This window comes from Quercus suber, unplaced genomic scaffold (genome assembly GCF_002906115.3).
Source record: "Quercus suber isolate HL8 unplaced genomic scaffold, Cork oak 2.0 scaffold_160, whole genome shotgun sequence".
NCBI lineage: Eukaryota > Viridiplantae > Streptophyta > Magnoliopsida > Fagales > Fagaceae > Quercus > Quercus suber.
Window position 1 is genome coordinate 624,094 of NW_027069621.1, and position 20,244 is coordinate 644,337.

General features: G+C 38.0%; 1 protein-coding gene and 2 long non-coding RNA genes across 3 annotated transcripts; 1 reads left to right on the top strand and 2 right to left on the bottom strand.

Moving 5' to 3' along the window:
• Positions 1 to 1,642: 1,642 nt before the first annotated feature.
• Positions 1,643 to 2,179, bottom strand: LOC136069279 (uncharacterized). The gene has a single exon (XM_065777589.1). The coding sequence runs from the start codon at positions 2,177 to 2,179 to the stop codon at positions 1,643 to 1,645; it is 537 nt and encodes a 178-aa protein (XP_065633661.1).
• Positions 2,180 to 6,089: 3,910 nt separating this feature from the next.
• Positions 6,090 to 8,303, top strand: LOC136069273 (uncharacterized). Its single transcript, XR_010630501.1, has 2 exons — positions 6,090 to 6,308; positions 7,867 to 8,303. It is a non-coding gene; the product is annotated as an uncharacterized LOC136069273 (long non-coding RNA).
• A 3,593-nt stretch (positions 8,304 to 11,896) lies between these two features.
• LOC112019827 (uncharacterized) lies at positions 11,897 to 18,928 on the bottom strand. The gene is made up of 3 exons (XR_010630510.1): positions 18,522 to 18,928; positions 12,183 to 12,258; positions 11,897 to 12,093 (listed from the first exon to the last, which is right to left on the bottom strand). It is a non-coding gene; the product is annotated as an uncharacterized LOC112019827 (long non-coding RNA).
• Between the last annotated feature and the right edge of the window lie 1,316 nt (positions 18,929 to 20,244).

Consider the following 20,244-nt stretch of genomic DNA (forward strand, 5'->3'; position numbering starts at 1 on the left):
TGCCCAACTGCTGCTCAAACATTTTCGTCATCATTCTCTGGTAGGTAGACCCCGCGTTCTTCAAACCAAAGGGCATTACCTTGTAGTGGTAATTTCCAGTGGGAGTGAGAAAAGCGGTCTTCTCCTGGTCGTCCAATGCCAGTGGGATCTGATGGTAGCCTTGAAAGGCGTCTAGGAAACTCATACGAGGATGGCCCACTGTTGCATCCACCAACTGGTCTATACGGGGCATAGGAAAAGGGTCCTTTGGGCACGCTCTGTTAAGGTCCGTAAAATCAACACACACACGCCATTTTCCATTTTTCTTTTTCACTACGACTGTATTGGCCAACCACTGAGGGTAAAATACCTCCTTGATAGCCCCAGCTTACTTTAACTTGGTCACCTCATCTTTAATAGCCTCGACGTGTACCCTGGACGGACGCCGAGGTGGTTGTTTCTTTGGAATACACGAGGGATTGACGTTCAGATGATGACAAATGAACTCCGGATCCACTCCCGGGGCTTCATAGGCACTCCATGCAAACACATCAACGTTTCTCCTAAGAACCTCGACCAACTGCTCTTTCTCTAACAAAGGCAACTGAGCCCCGACCTGAAAGTACTTCTCTGGATCATCACCAACGCTCACCCTTTCCAAATCTTCACATCTCATTTCCTCTGTGGACACGCCGAACTGGGCTCCCTGAATCTTTGATTGCTATAAATCATCCTCGGCTGCAGCCGAAGTACTTGTCTCTGGCCGATGTTGAATGGCTATTATCATACACTGCCTAGCCATGGTCTGATTTCCCAAAATTTTTGAAACCTCGCCTCCCAAGGGATACTTCACTTTCTGATGAAGAGTGGAAGAAACAGCCCCCAAAGCATGCAATCAAGGTCTTCCCAAAATAGCCGTATACGGAGAAAAAGCATCCACCACAATAAAATCCACCTCCACCATATCTGAACCAGTCTGCACAGGTAGTCTAACCATTCCCAACGGAGCGACCGATTTGCCCTCGAAGCCCACCAGCGGGGAACTATATGTTGTCAGATCCTCAGGTTTCAAATTCAGCCCCCTGAATAAATCAGGGCACATTACCTCGGCGGCACTTCCATCATCAACCATCACTCTCCTCACGTTATACCCTCCAATCCTAATCGTAACCACCAAAGCATCATCATGCGGTTGTATGGTTCCTCTCTTATCCTCTTCTGAGAAGCCTAACACCAATGAGGTGCCCGGTCTGGCCTTCTTCGACCTCGAACTGGAGCCCTCCTCAGAGCACTGAGACACAGACATTACCCTGGAAGGGCAAGATCCAGTTCTCCCCGGGGCAGCGAATATAACGTTTATCGTGCCCAAAGGAGGTCCCCTCGAAGCATCCCCCTGAAACGCCGAGCCTACGTGGCCTCCTCAGCCGCCGGAGTGATGCAGAAGTTGGGTCAACTTCCCCTCTTGTACCAACTGCTCTAAATGATCCCACAGATTTTTACAATCTTCGATGATATGCCCATGGTCTTGGTGGTACTGGCAATAAAGATTCCGATTACGCTTCGCAGGATCCCCCGCCATCTTATTGGGCCACCTAAAGAACGACTCGTCCTTTATCTTCTCCAGAACTCGCTGCACTGGTTCTCGGAACACGGCGCTAACCACCTAGGAGTTGGCAGGCCCTAACTGCCCCCCAAAGTCCCTCCGAGGCCGATTGTTATTATACCGGTCCGGCCTGAAATCCCTCCTCTCCTGAGTTACTGCTTTAGACTTTCCTCTGCCCTGCATCCGATCTTCCTCTACTCTTCTATATTTGTCTATCCGATCCATAAGCTGACGTACACTAGTAACAGGCTTGCCAGTCAGAGACTTCCTCAGACCGTGCTCGGTTGGAAGACCTTCCTTAAAAGTGTTCATAGCCACGTCGTCGTGAGCCCCATCTACCTCGTTGAACATTTCCCAGTATCTGTCCGAGTAGGCCTTTAGGGTTTCCCCCTCCCGCATAGACATGGATAGTAGCGACCCCAAGGGTTGAACAACCCTCCTACATGTAATAAAATGGGCACCAAAGGCCTGGGTGAGCTTCTCAAAAGAGTCAATAGTATTAGTTCTCAAGCCATTAAACCATCTCATTGCCACTGGGCCCAGGCTAGGCGGGAAAACCTTGCACATTAAGGCCTCATCCCTGGCATGAATAGCCATTCTCTGGCTGTAGTGGCTAACACGTTCTACTGGGTCTGTTCGACCATTATAAATGGTGAACACAGGGTGGTGGAATCGCCGAGGAAGACTAGCGTCCTCAATATGTCGCGTGAAGGGCGACTTAGAGACCTGATTCAAAGCTTTGTTCAAGGCATCATTCCCCTGACCCTAGCGAGTCGGATTCTTATTTCTTCGCCCACGGTGGTACTCCTCCTCACACGAAAAAGATTCGCTGGGTGGAGTTCTCGACCTTCGCCTATAATTGGTGTCATCCGACTCCTCAGAGGAGTGCCCAGAGTTATGAGCCTTACGCCTTCGTCGCTCATATCGCAATTCCCTCTTCAACTTGTTAATCTCACGCTGCAAATTTCCTCCGCTCTTTACAGGGGAAGCATGGCCTTTCCCCCGAGAGCGGCTTCTATCTGTATGGGTTGTTCGGGTACTCCCCTCATGATCCCCCCTGTGTTCGTGGTCTACCAACGGATTACTGTGCTGAGAGCCCCTAGACTCTGCCTGGTGCTGATTAGCATCCACTTGTTGCGGGCCCGTCAATGGTTGTTGTGGTGCTCCTTCTTCCATCGTGAGTATCACACCTGCCTTTCTTTCTCAACGGATCAAGTTCTTCCCACAGACGGTGCCAATTGTAGGGACTCAATTTGGATTGGACCTAGAGTATGAATGGGTTTTCAGCCCAACAAGCCCAAACAATAAATTTTTAGAGCATGGGTACAAGAACTAGTACCGTTTGACAGGAAAGGCTATACTCATCAAGTAACAAGGGATATTTTAGGTTGATTGAATGAGAAAAACTCTCCTTGGCTAGGTTTCAATCCGCCTTTTTCTTTCCTTTTTTATGGAATCTCCCCTCTCTTATATCATTCGTTTCTATGTTATATACTCTGTTCTATCCTCCATTTCCATCGTACACGTGTAGTTCTTATCTTGGGAGCTCCTTTCTGTCCCATCCAACACCTACCGGAACTTTTGCTCAGTGGCCATAAAGCTGCTTAGTCACTGTTCAGGTATCACCTCCACATTAATGCGGCCAGAGGGTTAGCTGGAAAGCATTTAATGTGGAGGTGATGGCCTTGGAAGATATTTGCTACCTTCCCCGACTCCTCCTTAGGTTTATACCCAATTTCCAGTTCAGATACAACTTTGCGGAGTCTCCTGAATAAAATGAAAGTTACATTCACCTCGAAATTTGGTGTCCTCGGACGTGCGTTATGCCGTCATATACAATATCCACCCCTTTCTCCTATATTATCCTTTTAATAATAATAAAAAAAAAATTTAAGCTATCCTCGGATAGCTAAGCGTCCTCGGATTGGGCCGTTGGGCCCTGAGCCCACTTCTGAGGATTCCTATATCTTTTTAACTAACAGGCCCCACAGCCATTACATTCCTCAAAATTTAAAATTTTTTTTTTTTTTTTCAAGAAATCAAATTTTAAAAGTTAAATAAGTGTTTCATGCCTCAAATTTTAAAAGTTGAATAGGCATTACATGAGAATGATGAAATCATGTGAATAAATGCTTTTGGATTTTCATAGTAATTAATTTCGCTATTTGTTTTTAAATCTCATAAAAAATAAGTCAAACTTGTTTAACTGATTTCTCCACTTAACCATTAATTTCAAAATTTGAAACAAATGTTAGGTGAGTCATATAAAATGACATAAATATCCTTTTAGTTTCACTATTCTTCTATTTTGGTCATCAGTTATCACCCAAATTTTCTATATATACCTGCCAAGTCTTCTTCTAAAATGCAAGAAGGAGATACGCTTGTTTAAAGCTTTTTTCATCCCTCATGGATGATGATCAAGAGGAAGAAAACAAGTTAAGGTTGCTTAAGAGTGCTCTTTCATTTTTAGAAATTGATGGCATGGGAAAAAGAAGAGTTTTGAAGGATGCTCTCAAAACTCAAAGCATCTAACCAATTCTCCCCTGCTCCTGAGATCATTTTTACACAAACTATTATCACTCTTTCTTAATTTATACATTATTTATTATTTTGAATAGATCTTGATTTGCTAATAAATTAGTTAGAACATAAATAGGGGAAATTATTGTATAATTCCGGAGTACAAAGTCAGCAGGCTGACCTTGTACTCCCAGCCAATAAAAGCATGCCAGCACATTAAAACTTGCTTATCTCAACTAAACTGCCACATCAGCCTAATAAGTGTTGATGATCCTAATGTTTGTTTAACCATGAAACGGTGAAAGCAAATTCAAAATTTGGGAACGTGAATGGCGGGCTCAGATTTATGTTTAATTAATGTGTTGCAAATTTCGAAATCCATATCTCTCTCCATTTTCTCCCTTTTCTTTTCTCTTCAACTCACTTTTTTTGTTCATTTTCTCGATTTTTTCTTCAACTTCACCAAACTTTAAAATCTTTGTTTCTACCATACTTTTCTGTGGGACACCCATGGCCGAATCTCCATGGTTGCATCAGCCACCAAGTCCTACACCACCACCATCAGCTGTGCTTGCCCATGTGACCTCCTATCTTAAGGCTTTCTCATCTCTCTTTCTACGCCAAATGTGGCTGATTTATATTTGATTTGATTTTAATGTTGTTTTTGAAATGCACAGATGATTTTTATGAAAATACCTGCTAAAAACTTTGGTTCCAATGCATTGTGCTTTATAGATTTGCCTTGAGCTGATGTGTAATTTTAGATGGTGGTAGTTGTTTTGCTTATTTTTCTGCCAGTTGGTGTGTAACTAAACTATATTCATATTTTCTTAAATTTTATGGTTTATTATGTTAAAGTGTTGATTCATTAAATCTAGACAGCTGCTGGACAGATAGATAAAAAAATTTTATTATATTTTCAAAAGAAAATAAACAAACACTTTTGAGGCAAAAAGTAAATTTTTTTTTTTTATAATTTAGGGATGATAAAATAACTTTTGAAATTGAAATTAATAAGAGTGGAATTTTCAATAATTTAGATATGAAAAAAAAAAATTGAGACGCAAAACAAAATTCATACAAAATTTATGAAAAAAAAAACAATATCTTATTCTTTGCTCTCTTTAGCATACATATTTATGTTTTTTTTTTTTTTTTTTTTTTTTTGTTTTTTTTTTTTTTTTTAATAACAGTCCTGAAAAGGAAAGATTAAAGTCACAAAAGGTACTTGGACTTATTCCGTCGGAATCCACCGCAGGGTCAAAGGCCCAGCGTTGGATGAGGTGATGGACAGGGACCCAAAATCAAGGAAAAATGGGCCCACGAATTCAAATTTTAGCCCATGTACCTGTTCCTTGCCGAATGAATCTTTCAATTTCACTAATACACTAAACAAAACAGAGTAATCAGCCGCAATCTTTTAGCAGAAAATTAGACATACCATGACTTTATTCTTCCTACTGTTCATTGAAATAGCTTATCCAAATGATTCTCAAAAAAATAAAAAGAAAAGTCTGTGAAAAAAGAAATGAATTTGTTAACCAAATAAACTCTTTGTTTTGTTTCTTTCATGTAGCAGCGAATTCCAAACTCTTTCGCTAGCACATTGGTCTTAGATAAAGTTATCGGACGTACCCATAAATTCTGATTTTGGATTCCAGTCCATTCTTTGCCTTTGAAATTGATTACACAAATAACAATAACTCATCAACCCACCAATAGAAATTCAACTCTTATGGGCAACCAATCATGTTAACCCTATGGAAATTTCCCTAATCAAAGATAGACACTCAAATGTTATGGTTGCCGTTAGCTTGGATGTTGATGGTGAGGGACCGTGGGTAATGAGACCCAGCCTTTATTNGGTGCATGTGATTATCTGAATTATGCACTTTGCCCTCTGTCAAGCTACCTTTCTCAGCTACAGAGTTTGACGCTTGACTTTTACATCGCCCTTATTTCTCCTCATTCTGTAAGTGCCTTAAATTATTTTCAATCTCTTGCATTTATGTTAATATGGTTTGATGAAATGTTCTCTCATCTTGTTTACTCTTTTCACCAAAACATGGAATTCCCAAAATTTCAAACGTTGCCCAAACTTAAATACCTTAAATGGAAAGTTACTACAAGTGATGGAATGAGCCTCATCAGTTTTATATCAATGATAGAGGCGGCACCTTTTTTACAAAAATTTTCTTTAGAGGTGACTGTTCTTACTTCATAGCTTGTCACTTGAGTGCGTTGATAGCTTTCGTTATTTGTTTTAGGTGATGCTATTTGCACATTAATTGTTGGATCATGGTTTTCCATCTCTCTATCTATTCATAAGATATTCCTTGAACTTGACTTGTCATTTTTCATGAGCATTTTTCATCTCAACTTTCCTACAGTCACCTAACCTTGTTTTGACATTCTCTCTAATGGTTCCAGATATGGCTTCATAAGATTTAATTTCTAATTGAAGTAATTTGATGACAATTTTTTGTTGTTTGATTGTGATTTTTGTTTTTATTAGCATACACATGAGAATTGTTGTGGGTCTGCATGTTGAGAAAGAACATGCATGTTTTTTTTTATATTGTTGTGGGTCTGCATATATATATATATATATATATTTACATGTTTTTTTTTATAATTATTTTTTAAAAAAAATGTTTCTACTAAATGTTATTATGTATTATATTTGAATGTTTTTTTTTTTTTTAATTTTTTTTTTAATTTTTTTTTATCGATTAGGTGTGTGTCACCATGTATTGCTTTGTGTGAACTGTGTAGGCTCTAGAATGCCTTTGTTCTTATATGCACCTAAACAATTTTGACAACACTGGTCGGCAATCACACTAAACTCTTCCTACCCGTTATTGAAACCACTTTAAATATAAAAAAAGGGGGAATTAAATCATGCTGTTAAGCAGTGGTTATGAATGTAGGTAATTGATTTTTACTCTAGGTAAAGTGTTGTTCCGCAAGAGAATTATTACACATTTGGCTTTTTTTTAACTTGTTCTACCTTACAGTGTCACACTAGAAGGCAGTATTACATTTATTAGTTAATTTATTTTTACTATTGAGAGTGTGAAAGACCGGCCTATCCTAGAAGCATAGGCCACCTTCTAAACTAACTGAAGGCTCTTCTTCATTATAAATATAGAGACATGAGGATGGAATAGGTTTGCAAGATAAGGAATTGATTTAATTTGTTGCATTGTTTATGTATTTTGAAATTTAATGCACCCTGACTATTTGTTGAGGAGGTATATTAATAAGACTTGTGAGAATTTTTGATGTATTGTGACTTCTAAAATCTGGGTTAAACCTCGTATTGCTTAGAAGACTTTTGAGTCAATGTTGACTGTTTTTTTACTTGGCTTGACTTATATCTGTATTTTACTTACTAAAAGTTGAGTGTTGAATTACGTCTCTCTCTCACACGCATGCACACACTTGGGAGCTATACTACTATAATGATGGGTCGCACATTCAAAACCCTTGTAATATGTGAGATGTAACAAAATATATTGGCTGCAGAAAGGGTAGGGTGGGGTAGGTTAAAGTTTCAAATACTGGTTTCTTCATGAAAGTTCTTATCACTTCCAATGTGATATTTGGAGTATAGAAGTTGTAGCAAGTCAGCTCTTATAGTGCCCTAATCATATAGGGTTACTTGTTTAATGTTCTTTGCCCCTAACCTTGCTTTATAATAGAAAATTTATCTTGCACCTTCGCATTCATGATTCTTATTTTCTTTTTACCAATTGCAGCTGTTATGGGATAAGTCCCGGAGAGTGAGAGAATTAAGGAAGGTGATGAAATATCCTAATGAGCACCTCAAGGAGGTGGAAATAACGGGATTTGTGGGGCGTGCAATAGACATTGAGCTTACTGTTTATTTACTCGAAAGTGCCATCAAACTTGAGAAGCTTGTTATTAATCCTCGTTCTCCGGCTCTTGTGGGAACCCCTTGGGAGTTTGTGAGAGTAGAAGAGAATGAAGGTGCTATAGAATGTGCCAAGCAGTTCAAGAAAAATTTACCTATAGGAGCCGAATTATTTATTCTATGATCATCATCAAACTGGTTTTATTTGATGTATTGTTGATGTATTCTGAAATTTGATGCACCCTGGCAATTTGTTGAGGAGGTATATTCAGACAATCAGACTAATGAGAATTTTGTTACGTATTATGACTCTTGAAATCAGGCTTAAGCGTCCCATTTGCATGCATGACTTTTAAGTCAATGTTAACTTGGCTTGACTTACATTTTTTATGGTTCTAGACTTCTAGTTAATGGGTGCTTGTTATGACCTAGGTGTTGGATAAATTATCTGAATTTAGTTTAGAGATAGAATAAGGCTTCCTAGATAGACTAGTATTGTTATTTATTTGTATTCAAATTAATTCTTATGTTTTAGGATAGGATCAGTTCCTATGTTTTAGTATTTGTTGATGAGGTTATCTTATCCTTGACTATTTATGTACGTTGAATGCATTAATGAAAATTAAGCAGAAATTAAACCAAAAACTCTATTATCCCGTTCAAGTTTAGGAGGCTAGTCACTTCGAATCGACTAAGTTATCTTTTTAATTTTTCAGTTCATAACAATACTTTTAGGATATTTATTAATAGATCATTTTAAGAAAGTTTTAATATCACTTGTATGAAAAATATAACAAACTGTATAAAAAAAAAGTTAGTTGTTTTTCTCTTTTCCTATAAAAACATTTTAAAAATATCTTCTAAACTAACTTTTCCCTATCCTTATTTTGCCTACCTAAAGTTGAGTTTTGAATCACATCTATCTCTCTCTCAAAAACACACACGTGGTAGCTATACTATAATGTTGCCTCTCACATTCAAAATTTTTGGGAACTAGCTAATTGAGTAGCATTATAATTGAATAGCATTGTAAATAAGTAAGGTTCTGTGACTGTGCTATGTTAGTTAGTAACAATTTTGTTAATTAGTAGCAGTTGGGTTGTTATTAGTTAGTTAGGTTGTTAGTTTTGGCGAGAAGATTAATGTGTTGTGTAAAGATGTGGGATGATATGAAATAAAGGGCATGAAGAGTATTAATCAATTTTCCCTTTTAGTTCCATTCTAATCTTTATCTCTCTCTCTCTCTTTTCTCTTTGCTAGGAGGTGGTTACCCTCGAAGTAACTAACAATCTTAAGGGCCTTAAGCTTACAAGCTAGAACATAACTAAGAGGTCTCATAAAGTGATAACCATTCTACCATTGACAAACCGTATCCACAAAACCCTCCACCTTTAGCCACATATTTTCAAATTTGAAAGGACTCTTTGCCCTCGACATGCCTCCCGCCTCCATTTGTAGAGGACAATGATCCAACACCACCCAAGAAAGAATCCTTTGGATCATATCTAAGAAATGCTCCTCCCAATCCCCTAAGACCATAACTCTATCAATTCTAGACATGGAAGGAATGTCAAAGTCACGAAACCACATAAATTCTCCTTCCACTAAAGGAAAATCAACCAAAAAAATTTCGCAATAAAATCCAAAATTTTAAGCATTGCTAAACTGAACGAAGTACATCTAAGTCTCTCAGCTGGATATATGATAATATTAAAATCATCAAACAAACACCAAGCCAAAAGCCACCGTGATCTCACAATGTCAAGCTATGCCTACATCGCATCCCTTAGGTTTTCATTAGTCGGTCCACACACCCCGACCAAATCCATTCAAAGCCATTTGCCACACCCTTCAATAAAATTGAAAATGAAAATCTTCCAACCACACAGTCAACATTCTCAGACACCCTTCCATCCCACATCAACAAAACACCCCCAGCTGTATGAATGGCATCTAAAGCCACCAAGTCTACAAAAGGACTGCCCCAAAGACTTTTTACCATGTTAAAGATGGTATTGTCTAATTTAGTTTCTTGAAGACAAACAATATCACACTTTCACTCCCTTAGAAGATACCTCACAACATCCCTCTTATGAGGATTATTCAATTCCCTCACATTCCAAAACAAAAGTGTTAAATTCATGTACAAACAAGCGATCCCAGAGGATTTCAAACTACCTCTAGTACTTCTATTGAAAGGCCCATCATAATTAATAGTAGAAATCAAATTTCTTAATTCCCTCACCCATTTTTGGCTTGAATTACTTGCCCAACGAATAATAACATCATTCACTTGTTGATTTCCTAAATTCTCTTGAGTTGTTGAAAGAAAGCAATATACTGACACTCACATTAAGCAACAGGGAAGCCCATAAAAGTAACAACATTAAATGTATAATCAACCTCATGCAATTCATATAAAAGTAACAACATTAAAACAAATGAATAAATGCCCTAAAGATTACATTTGTATATTCATAGCCTTTGTGTTTTGAAAGACTTTCACTTAAATTTAGCTATACCAAAGTGGACTGAAATGCTACATTAGTGTGGCTTAATAAAAGCGTAACAACAATAAAATGTTATGCTTAAGATTTTAGATCTTACGAGTTTGAGATTTATATATATATATATATTATAATAAATTTGTATTTAGAATAGGTGCTTTCAACCCAAAAATGTTTTTTCCCATTATGCAAGTGCACAAAAATAGGTCAAAGTGGATCAAAATGGACCGAAGTGGTTTGAATGGACCGAATATGAACAAGGTGAACTAAATGGGACCGAAGTTGACCACATATTTTCAGCCACATATTTTCAAATTTAAAAGCACTCTTCCCCCTCAACATACCTCCTACCTCCACTAAAATAGGACAATGATCTAACACCACCTGAGAAAGAGTCTTACGAGTCACATCCAAAAAATGATCCTCTCAGTCAGCTGAAATCAAAGCCCTATCAATTTTGGACATGGAAGGATTATCGAAATCACAAAACCAAGTGTAATCGCCCCCCTCCAAAGGCAGATCAACCAGATTATTTCTCTTAATAAGGTCAGAGGAATGAACACGGCTGAGCTAATAGAGTTACAACCAAGTCTCCCTACTAGATATCTGATGGTGTTGAAATCACCAATCAAACACTATGCCAAGCTCCACCGCAATCTCACAGAATCAAGTTCCACCCACATTGCATTCCTAGCCTAGCACTGTCATCAAACAGACATTACACCCCCGAATAAACCTGTCTAACAAAACCCATTCAAACTTGTCTACCACTCCCTTCAACAAAATGGAAACAGAAAATCTACCTACAAAACAATCAACTTTCTCAAGCACCCTCCAGTCCCCATGCCAGCAAAATACCCCAGCAGTGTGAATTGCATCCAAAACTGCCCAATCAACCAAAGGGCTGCCCCATAAACTTTTCACAATGGTAGAGTTAATACTATCCATTTTGGTTTCCTGTAAACAAACAACATCACCCTGCCACTCCTTAAGCATATTTTTCATAAAACCCCTCTCATGAAAATTATTTAAACCCCTCACATTCCAAGATAGGATTTTTAAATTCATTAATACTGATCTGAGTCCAACCTAATGGGTTTCATACTACCTCTTGAATTCCTACCAGACTTCCAGTCATAATTAATAGAAGAAACTAAACTCCTTGATTCTCGCATACCTTTCTTACTATTGTTCCCTGTCCGGCTAGAAGCCAACCACTTGCTCACTTAATTGGTCAGGTATGTATCATCCATAGAGTGCTATCAAAATCTCAAAACAAAGATAAGCCACTTCCCAAAATTATATAACCAAGGAGGCATTTTGATATCAAATGGGATGCAATAGCATTAGAGAGTATAGACTAGTCTCTAGGAAGATTAATAGCATAAAACACAATCCAAACAGAAATGACAAAAGAAAAGTGAAAATAATGCTTCATTGACATAATATAAGGATAATAAAATACATCAACTTATTAATAAATAAATAAATAAAAGAAGAATCTAAAGAATTTTCTGACAAGCATCTCCTAATACGCTAAAGAATGTAGCTGGTCCAAATATAATGATGGTAGAATGTCACTAGACCTCCCAGAAAATGCAATCCTGCAAAAGAAAATATATATATATATATATATTAGTTACACAGGTGATTGAGTCTCCATGTGTGAAACTAAACAAAAGACTTAGCTTACCATCATGATGGAGAAAATGGTAATAGGAACCAGCACCCATGGGTGACCAAAAGAGGCGGCCGAAATTAATGCATCACTGTCACAATAAGCATTTATAAGTTACAACCGAATCCCTCACAAAGCAGCACTAAGATGATAAAAATCCTAATATTTGAGCAAATAATTTCCTTTTCCCTAGGCTTTTCATGTGAATTGTACAACAAAGTTGCGTGGAATAAGAAGAGGGAATAGAACTCCTTGATTAGTGTGGGCTCAACTGAAACGCTCTACATCACAGGATAGAGTTCACAGCCAAAAGTTTGACCACATTGTCCAAATAAAATAAAAAAAGAATCTAAAAATTTTCTTACAAGAATTTTCAAAGATCGTGAAGCTTCTAATGGCTCAAAGAAGGAGAGGAAGGAGAGGTGGAATAAGGGGGAATCAAATGGATGTTTGGGAAGGAGTTGAAGCCAACCCTCCGGTGGGGAGGAATGTTGGATAGAATCAAAATATAGAGAGAGAAGACACAATTGCTGAATTAAGGAGACAAGTTGCCGCACTTACAGAGGTGGTGCAGCGTATGCAGCCTCCTCATGAGAATACCTATGAGTTCGATGACTCTCATTCTCATTTTGAGAACCCTTTTGGAGTTCCTCCAAGGGGTAGACCTTATGTGGAAAGAAGTGAGCCAAGGCTTGACTACAACTTCAAGGTTGAAATTCCAGAATTTCAAGGGACTCTCAAACCGGAAGACTTTGTAGATTGGCTTAACATCGTTGAAAGGGTGTTTGATTATTATGAAGTTATGGATGAAAAGAAAGTGAAGCCATCCATCCAACACGTCCTTAGCCTTCAATCATTGTGGAATGTGTCAGAAGCCTACAACCGGGCTTTACTGGTGGAGAAGCAACAAACTAGGCCCGCTTTAAGGTCTGGACAGTGGGGTTCAAGGTCTGGGTAGGGGATTTCTTACCAATATAAGGTTGGGAATTCAAGTACAAATGGGAGAGGAGAAACTTCTGGGGTTGGGCAGCAACCAGCAGGTCCTAAATCTGCTATTACAGCCCCAAAACAGTCCCAAACAGCCACTGTTGGCGGGGGTAGACAGTAACAGGTGGGAACTTTCAAATGTTTCAAGTGTGGAGAGCCGGGGCATCGCTCTTCGGATTGTAGGAAGAAGGCTCTTATGTTGGAGGAAGTAAGAGAGCTTGAACATGAAGCTGGAGAACCCATTTTTGATCAACCTTCAAATAAGGTTAGTGGTGATCTTGAAGAAGAAGAGGGCTTGACACTTGTGATGAGAAATACTCCTCTTGCTCCTAAATTCAGTTCTGAAGAAGATTGGTTGAGAACCAACATTTTTTATACAACTTGCAGCATTGGAGGAAGAGTTTGTAGTATGATCATTAATGGGGGAAGTTCTGAAAATGTGGTCTCTCAGGAGGTGGTTGAAAAATTTTGGCTTGCCACTCAAGATCACCCACATCCCTACAAACCTTCTTGGTTCAAGAAGGGTAGTGAGGTGAAAGTAACGAAGCATTGCTTGGTGCCATTTTCTATCCGGAAGAAATATTTTGATGAAGTTTGGTGTGATGTAGTACCAATGGATGCGTGCCATATCCTTCTTGGAAGACCTTGGCAATATGATCGCCAAACGATGCACGATGGGAAGAAGAACACCTACACCTTAAGCAAAGACAATCAGCAATTTACTTTGCTGCCAATGAAGGAAAAGGTGGCTTCTAAATCCTCTACAACCCCTTTACTCGCTTCTAAAAGCTTCATTCAAGAAAGTCAAGATAGTGGCTACGTTTTGGCATTAATTCCAGTCAACACAATGGCTGGAACCGATGTTCCTAGTGCTGTCACTGAGTTATTACAGCAATATGGTGATGTTTTTCCCCATGAGTTACCTCCCGACTTGCCTCCTATGCGAGACATTCAACATGCCATTGATTTGGTACCGGGTGCAACCCTTCCAAACAACGCAGCATATCATATGGCTCCAAAAGAGAAGGAAGAGTTGCGAAAACAAGTTCAAGAGCTTCTTGATAGAGGCTAAATTCAGGCTAGTATTAGCCATTGTGCGGTACCCGCTCTCGACTCCTAAGAAGGATGGCTCTTGGAGGATGTGCGTGAATAGTAGAGCTATCAACAAGATCACAATCAAGTATCGTTTTCCAATTCCAAGATTGGATGACATGCTAGATTGCTTGGCGGGTGCAAAGGTGTTTTCCAAGATTGATTTGCGAAGTGGGTATCATCAAATTAGAATTCGCCCAGGAGATGAATGGAAGATGGCCTTCAAGACACATCATGGATTATTTGAATGGCTTGTTATGCCATTTGGTTTGACAAATGCACCTAGCACTTCCATGAGGGTGATGACACAAATGTTGCAACCACTATTAGGGGTTTGTGTTGTGGTGTATTTTGATGATATTTTGGTGTATAACCACTGTTTGATGGATCACTTGGTGCATTTACAGCTTGTGCTTGACATTTTGAGGAGAGAAAAGTTTTATGGTGACATGAAAAAGTGTAGCTTTGGGATGGATCAAGTGTTGTTCTGGGGGTATGTTGTGTCTTCCAAAGGAGTGTTCATGGATGAAAACAAGGTTAAGGCAATTGTTGATTGGCCTACACCTTCTAGTGTGAATGAGGCGAGGAGTTTCTATGGTCTTGCTACCTTTTATAGAAGGTTTATTAGCAATTTTAGCACCATTGCAGCACCTCTCACCAATTATCTCAAACAGAAGTCCTTTGTTTGGATTGAGGAAGCCCAAGAAAGCTTCCAACTTTTGAAGAGGAAGTTAACCGAAGCTCCTATATTTGCCTTGCCCAATTTTGACATGATATTTGAGCTTAATTGTGATGCATCAGGAGTGGGAATTGGGGGTGTCCTTAGCCAAGAAGGGTAGCCCATAGCATTCTTTAGTGAGAAGTTGAATGAAGCAAAACTTAGGTATTCTACCTATGACAAGGAATTCTATGCTATTGTTCAAGCCATCAAGCATTGGAGTTACTATTTGGCCTACAAGGAGTTTATTCTACACACCGATCATGAGGCTTTGAAATATCTCAATAGCCAATCTAATGTGAACAAGAGGAATGCTAAGTGGGTAAGCTTTTTGCAGCAATTCACTTTCTCATTGAAACATCAGTCGGGAATTCTCAACAAAGTGGCTGATGGGTTGAGTAGGAGGACTAATTTCTTGGTGGAAATGCAAGCTAAGGTCGCTGCTTTTGAAGTTTTCAAGGAGAATTACCAAGATGACCCACATTTTGGTGATCTATACCAACAATTGCAGCAGGGACAGCAACCTGCCAAGTCTGACTTTTGGTTGAAGGATGGATTTCTTTTCAAAGGGCTGAAATTATGCGTGCCTAAATGTTCTCTATGGGAGTTGATGATTGTTGAGCAACATAATTTGGGGCATTTTGGAGACCCTAGAATTCCTTAAACAAGACTACTTTTGGCCGGGAATTACTAAAGATGTTGAGCGGCATGTTCAAAGGTGCCAAGTTTGTCTAAAGGGAAAGGGGACAACCACTAATGCAGGTCTGTATTTACCCCTTCCAGTGCCTAATAAACCATGGGAATATATTAGTATGGATTTTGTTCTTGGCCTTCCACCTACGCAACGAAAGAGTGATTCAATCATGGTGGTAGTGGATCGTTTCTCCAAGATGGCTCACCATGCAAGAAGACTTTGGATGCTTCCAATGTGGCCGCTTTATTTTTCAAAGAAGTCTACAAGCTTCATGGTGTACCCCTATCTATTGTTTCCAACAGGATGCTAAATTTCTTGCTCATTTTTGGCGAACTCTATGGCGCAAGATAGGATCTGAATTGAGTTTTAGCACTTCTTTCCACCCTCAAACGGATGGTCAAACTGAAGTTGTCAACCGGAGTCTTGGAAATCTCTTGAGATGCTTGATTGGAGAAAATCCCAAGGATTGGGAAAGTATCCTTCCCTTGGCTGAATTTGCTAACAACTCTTCTCTTAATCGGACTATTAACACATCTCCTTTTGAAGTTGGGTGTGGGAATAAACCTTCTGAGTGTCTAAGATTTGGCACCTTTGCCACTTTCTAAGAAGGAGGATGTAAGAGCAACAGAAATGACAGATTTTATGCAATCTGTCCATGCACAAGTCAAGGAGAGAATTGAACATTCCAATGCAAACTACAAGGCTGCTGCTGATATTCACCGAAGGAGACTAATCTTCAAGAAAGGGGACCTTGTATGGGTGATTTTGACTAAAGAAAGGTGTCCTCATGGCTCCTATTCCAAGTTGGGAGCAAGGAAAGTAGGTCCATGCAAAGGATTGACTAAAATCAATGACAATGCCTACACAGTCCAACTACCCCCTCACTCAAACATTTCTAATGCCTTCAATGTGAAGCATTTGAAGCCTTACAGCCACCCTCTACAAGCCAAACTGCCAGCCACCCTTTCTGACCTCTTAGGGCAGCCAGCAGCCCCCTTATTTTGACTTCTCATACCTGCAATGTATCCTCTTTAATTACAGCTTTGACTTATGTAACTATTAGCTACTTCATTTCCTAATGGTTAAAGATTATAAATAGGCTTGCTATGCAAGAGTACAATCAGTTTCAGACCTAGACAGAGACTTATATAACATTCATTAATAATCACTTCAATAGTAAGTAACTCAAATCACAGTTAGGAAGTCTAGGTGTGATTCTTAGAATTTATCTATTTTCTTTAATTTCACTATTCATAGTTACTGTTCACATCATTGTTTAACCCAACCGAAATCTTGAATTTCACCTTTGATTTCATTCCTAAAACCCTATTAATCCTTGTCCCTTTGGAAACCCTATAATCCCCATTATTTTAAACATTGTAAGTTCATATTTTCATGAATATCTAAATATTCGTATAAACTTGTTCTCTTCTCTCTATAATCTACATGAATAATGGCACAAATCAACTAGTTCTATACATCAAGCGTCAAAATCATCGCATTAACAATTTCATTTTGTTTTCTGTGAAAATGGAACGCATATACTGTTCTTCCACACATAGGCTAGAGAACAAGAAATAAAATCATCACAAACAATTGCATCATTTGCCACTGGTTCAACAATAGAGCACATGATTTCATTTAATGAAATCCTAAAGATGTTAGTTAAAATAGCACACCTCTGGAGGAGTTCAACTCTATTGCATTTTAAGGAACTTACACAGCAAAATGTAGTAAGATAATATTAGCCAAAACCAAATAGAAGTCCCTCATCTGCCAATGAGCACCTCCTCCCCTTGCGAGTGTAAGTTGGAGGATGAGATTGTAAGTTAAAGACCCAACAAGTGCGTGTGTAATTACAAATTAAAAAGTAAATCAAAGTCCCTCATCTCAAATTTAAACAGAATGAAATGGAATGATCTCAACATTATATAGCAATACCTTTCTCCTTGCACTGCCTACTCCACATCAACCAATTTCCTTAGGTTCAAGTGATGTCTCTAATCCCATTCCTACCTCAAATCATGATTAGTATGATAATTTAAATACTCCTACTGCCCTTCATAAGGGAGTTAGTTCTTGCACACAATATCCCATATCAAATTACATTTCTTAATAATTGTGAAGGTAAAAAGAAAAAAGAAAAAATAGGACATGCGGATTTTTATTTTGGGCTAAATGATAATAGTAATTGAAACTATGAGGAAATCTATTTTTGATTTTTTTTTTTAATAGAAAAAGTTGAAAACTTAAAAATTCTTTTTAGAGATAGGTAAGATAATCCATGTCTATCCAGCTACCTCCTCCATTCCCCATTATTTACCTAAATAAGAAAGCCCCATACAAGAGGGATAATTCTTGATGAGTTAGGAAGAGCTTTGACTTCCTCTTTTCACTTAACTTTTTTAACCTCTCTCTAAAAATAAAAAATAAAAAAACTTTTTTGAAGAAATTATTATGAGAACCCGCAACCAGACACACAAAGATTAAAATCACGTTTTTAAAACACAATTTTAATTATAATTGTAAAGTGATAAAAACAACATTTTCACAATTGTAATTAAATTAATTGGGAGAAACCCAACATCAGAATCAGTACAGATTAAGAACATCATACAATCCAAAGCCAAAGCAAATCAAACAAAAGCGAAAACAAAAAACAAAAAACAAAATAAAATAAACAACAAAGCAAAGCAGAGTGAAGCTCTGCTTATGTGACACCAGGCATTAATTAGCAATGCTATTAGAGAAGATTATGCCATGGTTCTTGAATATTGACCTCCACTCCACACATATCAAGAACAATCTAATTACAAGAAATTAAACCACAAGAAAAGAAAATTTCTAAAAAGAAGACCCTAACCTTTAGCGTAAATCCTTTGTTTTTGGCCGCTTCTTTCGCAGCACGCTCCTCGTCAGGGGATAATCCGCGAGAAACAGTAACACCGCCATTGAAGCCATAAAAATCACGTAATATTGCCAAAGAATTGGCCTCTTCTGGATTTGAAAAAACTACAACCGTATGAGCGCGAACTCGGGCCGCGATTTCGTTTGCTTCGCCGCGCACTCCTTCAAGATTTTCAATCGCGTCATCGACGGCGGCGCGTGCAATCATAAATAGCCTTAAATCTTCTAAGATAGAAGATTTGATGGCGGACTTGTTCTTGTTCCGGCGGGGCATGGCGCGGTGTGGTGGTTTGGGGTTTCGACTTCGATTAGATAATAATTATTAATATAATAATAATTAATTAAAACGAGGCTAGACTATTTATAAGGATTGAGATCGGTTGGTTTCACTGCCACCCGTAACCCGACCCGATAATAATCGGGTTTGTCAAGGATAACCCGACCCAACCCAAAAAGTATGGGTCTATGTTGGGTCGCGTGATCGGTATTGGGTTGGGTCTTTTTTTTTTTTTTTTTTTCCCTTCAAATTGTGTGCCCGTGAAGGGCCTAAAGAAAAATTGAAATAGCTGCCATTTTAATGAGCTATTAATGGGGAAAAAATTACTTAGTTTGCGTTTGGGCTTTTCTTTTTTTCTTGTTTTTAGGGGGTTTCAACCTATGGTGTGGTCTGATGATATATATATATATTTTTATCATCAAATCAAGACACCAATCGATTTTTTTTTTTTTTTTCGATGTTTTGCTGATTGAGATTTGTGTTGGTGGGAGATAACTAAATGTTTTAGATCGGTCTTTGTCCTTTCGAGGTCTTATTTATAGGGCAATTTCTTCATGGTAGCTAGCTAGTGACATTTCTATGCTATGATTTAGGAACATAGCATTAATTTAAGAGTAACGTTTTAAATTCATTAAGGAAAATATGGGATGCTATTTTGGTTGATTTCCCTTTTATATATATATATATATATTATTACTAGCATTCATTTAGGAATAACGTTTCAAATTCATTTAAGGAAATATGGGATGCCACTTTTATTGATTTCCCTATTATAAGCCTGTTTGTTTAGGCGTATTGAGAGAGCTAAACGCCCGTTTATCAAATCGCAGAAATCAAGATATGTTTGGCTGGGCGAAATTTGTGGGATTGCATTTTTAAATCAGCAGATTTTCACGTTTCAGGAAAGGCAATTTCCCGTTGTGATTTTGATATCGCGCGATTTGCAAATCATGATTCCGCCAATATTTTTTGCTAAAAACCAAAAATAGCCTATGGAGTTTTACTTTACTTTCAACATTTATCAAATTTGGATTGATTAGGGGGAAAAATCGTATATGAACAAAAAGGTAAAAAATGCAGATTTCTTGGGATGTGTTTTTTTTTTTCCTTCCATTGATTTTGTTTGAAACATATTTTGATGATAGAATTTTTTTTTTTTCAATTAGTAATTATACAATAATTTATGAATAATGCTAGAAATATAAATTATTTTACAAAAAATTTTACAAACTGCTGATGTGGTCAGTGATTATGGGTAATTGAAAAAGTGACATTAATTGTGGACTTTAATTTAGATATTTATAACTAAATAATGAAATCTATAAACAAGGTAATTAAAATAATCATATTTTTACAATTTAAAAAGTTACCATTCATTTTTTTCAAAAAAGGACCTTTTATA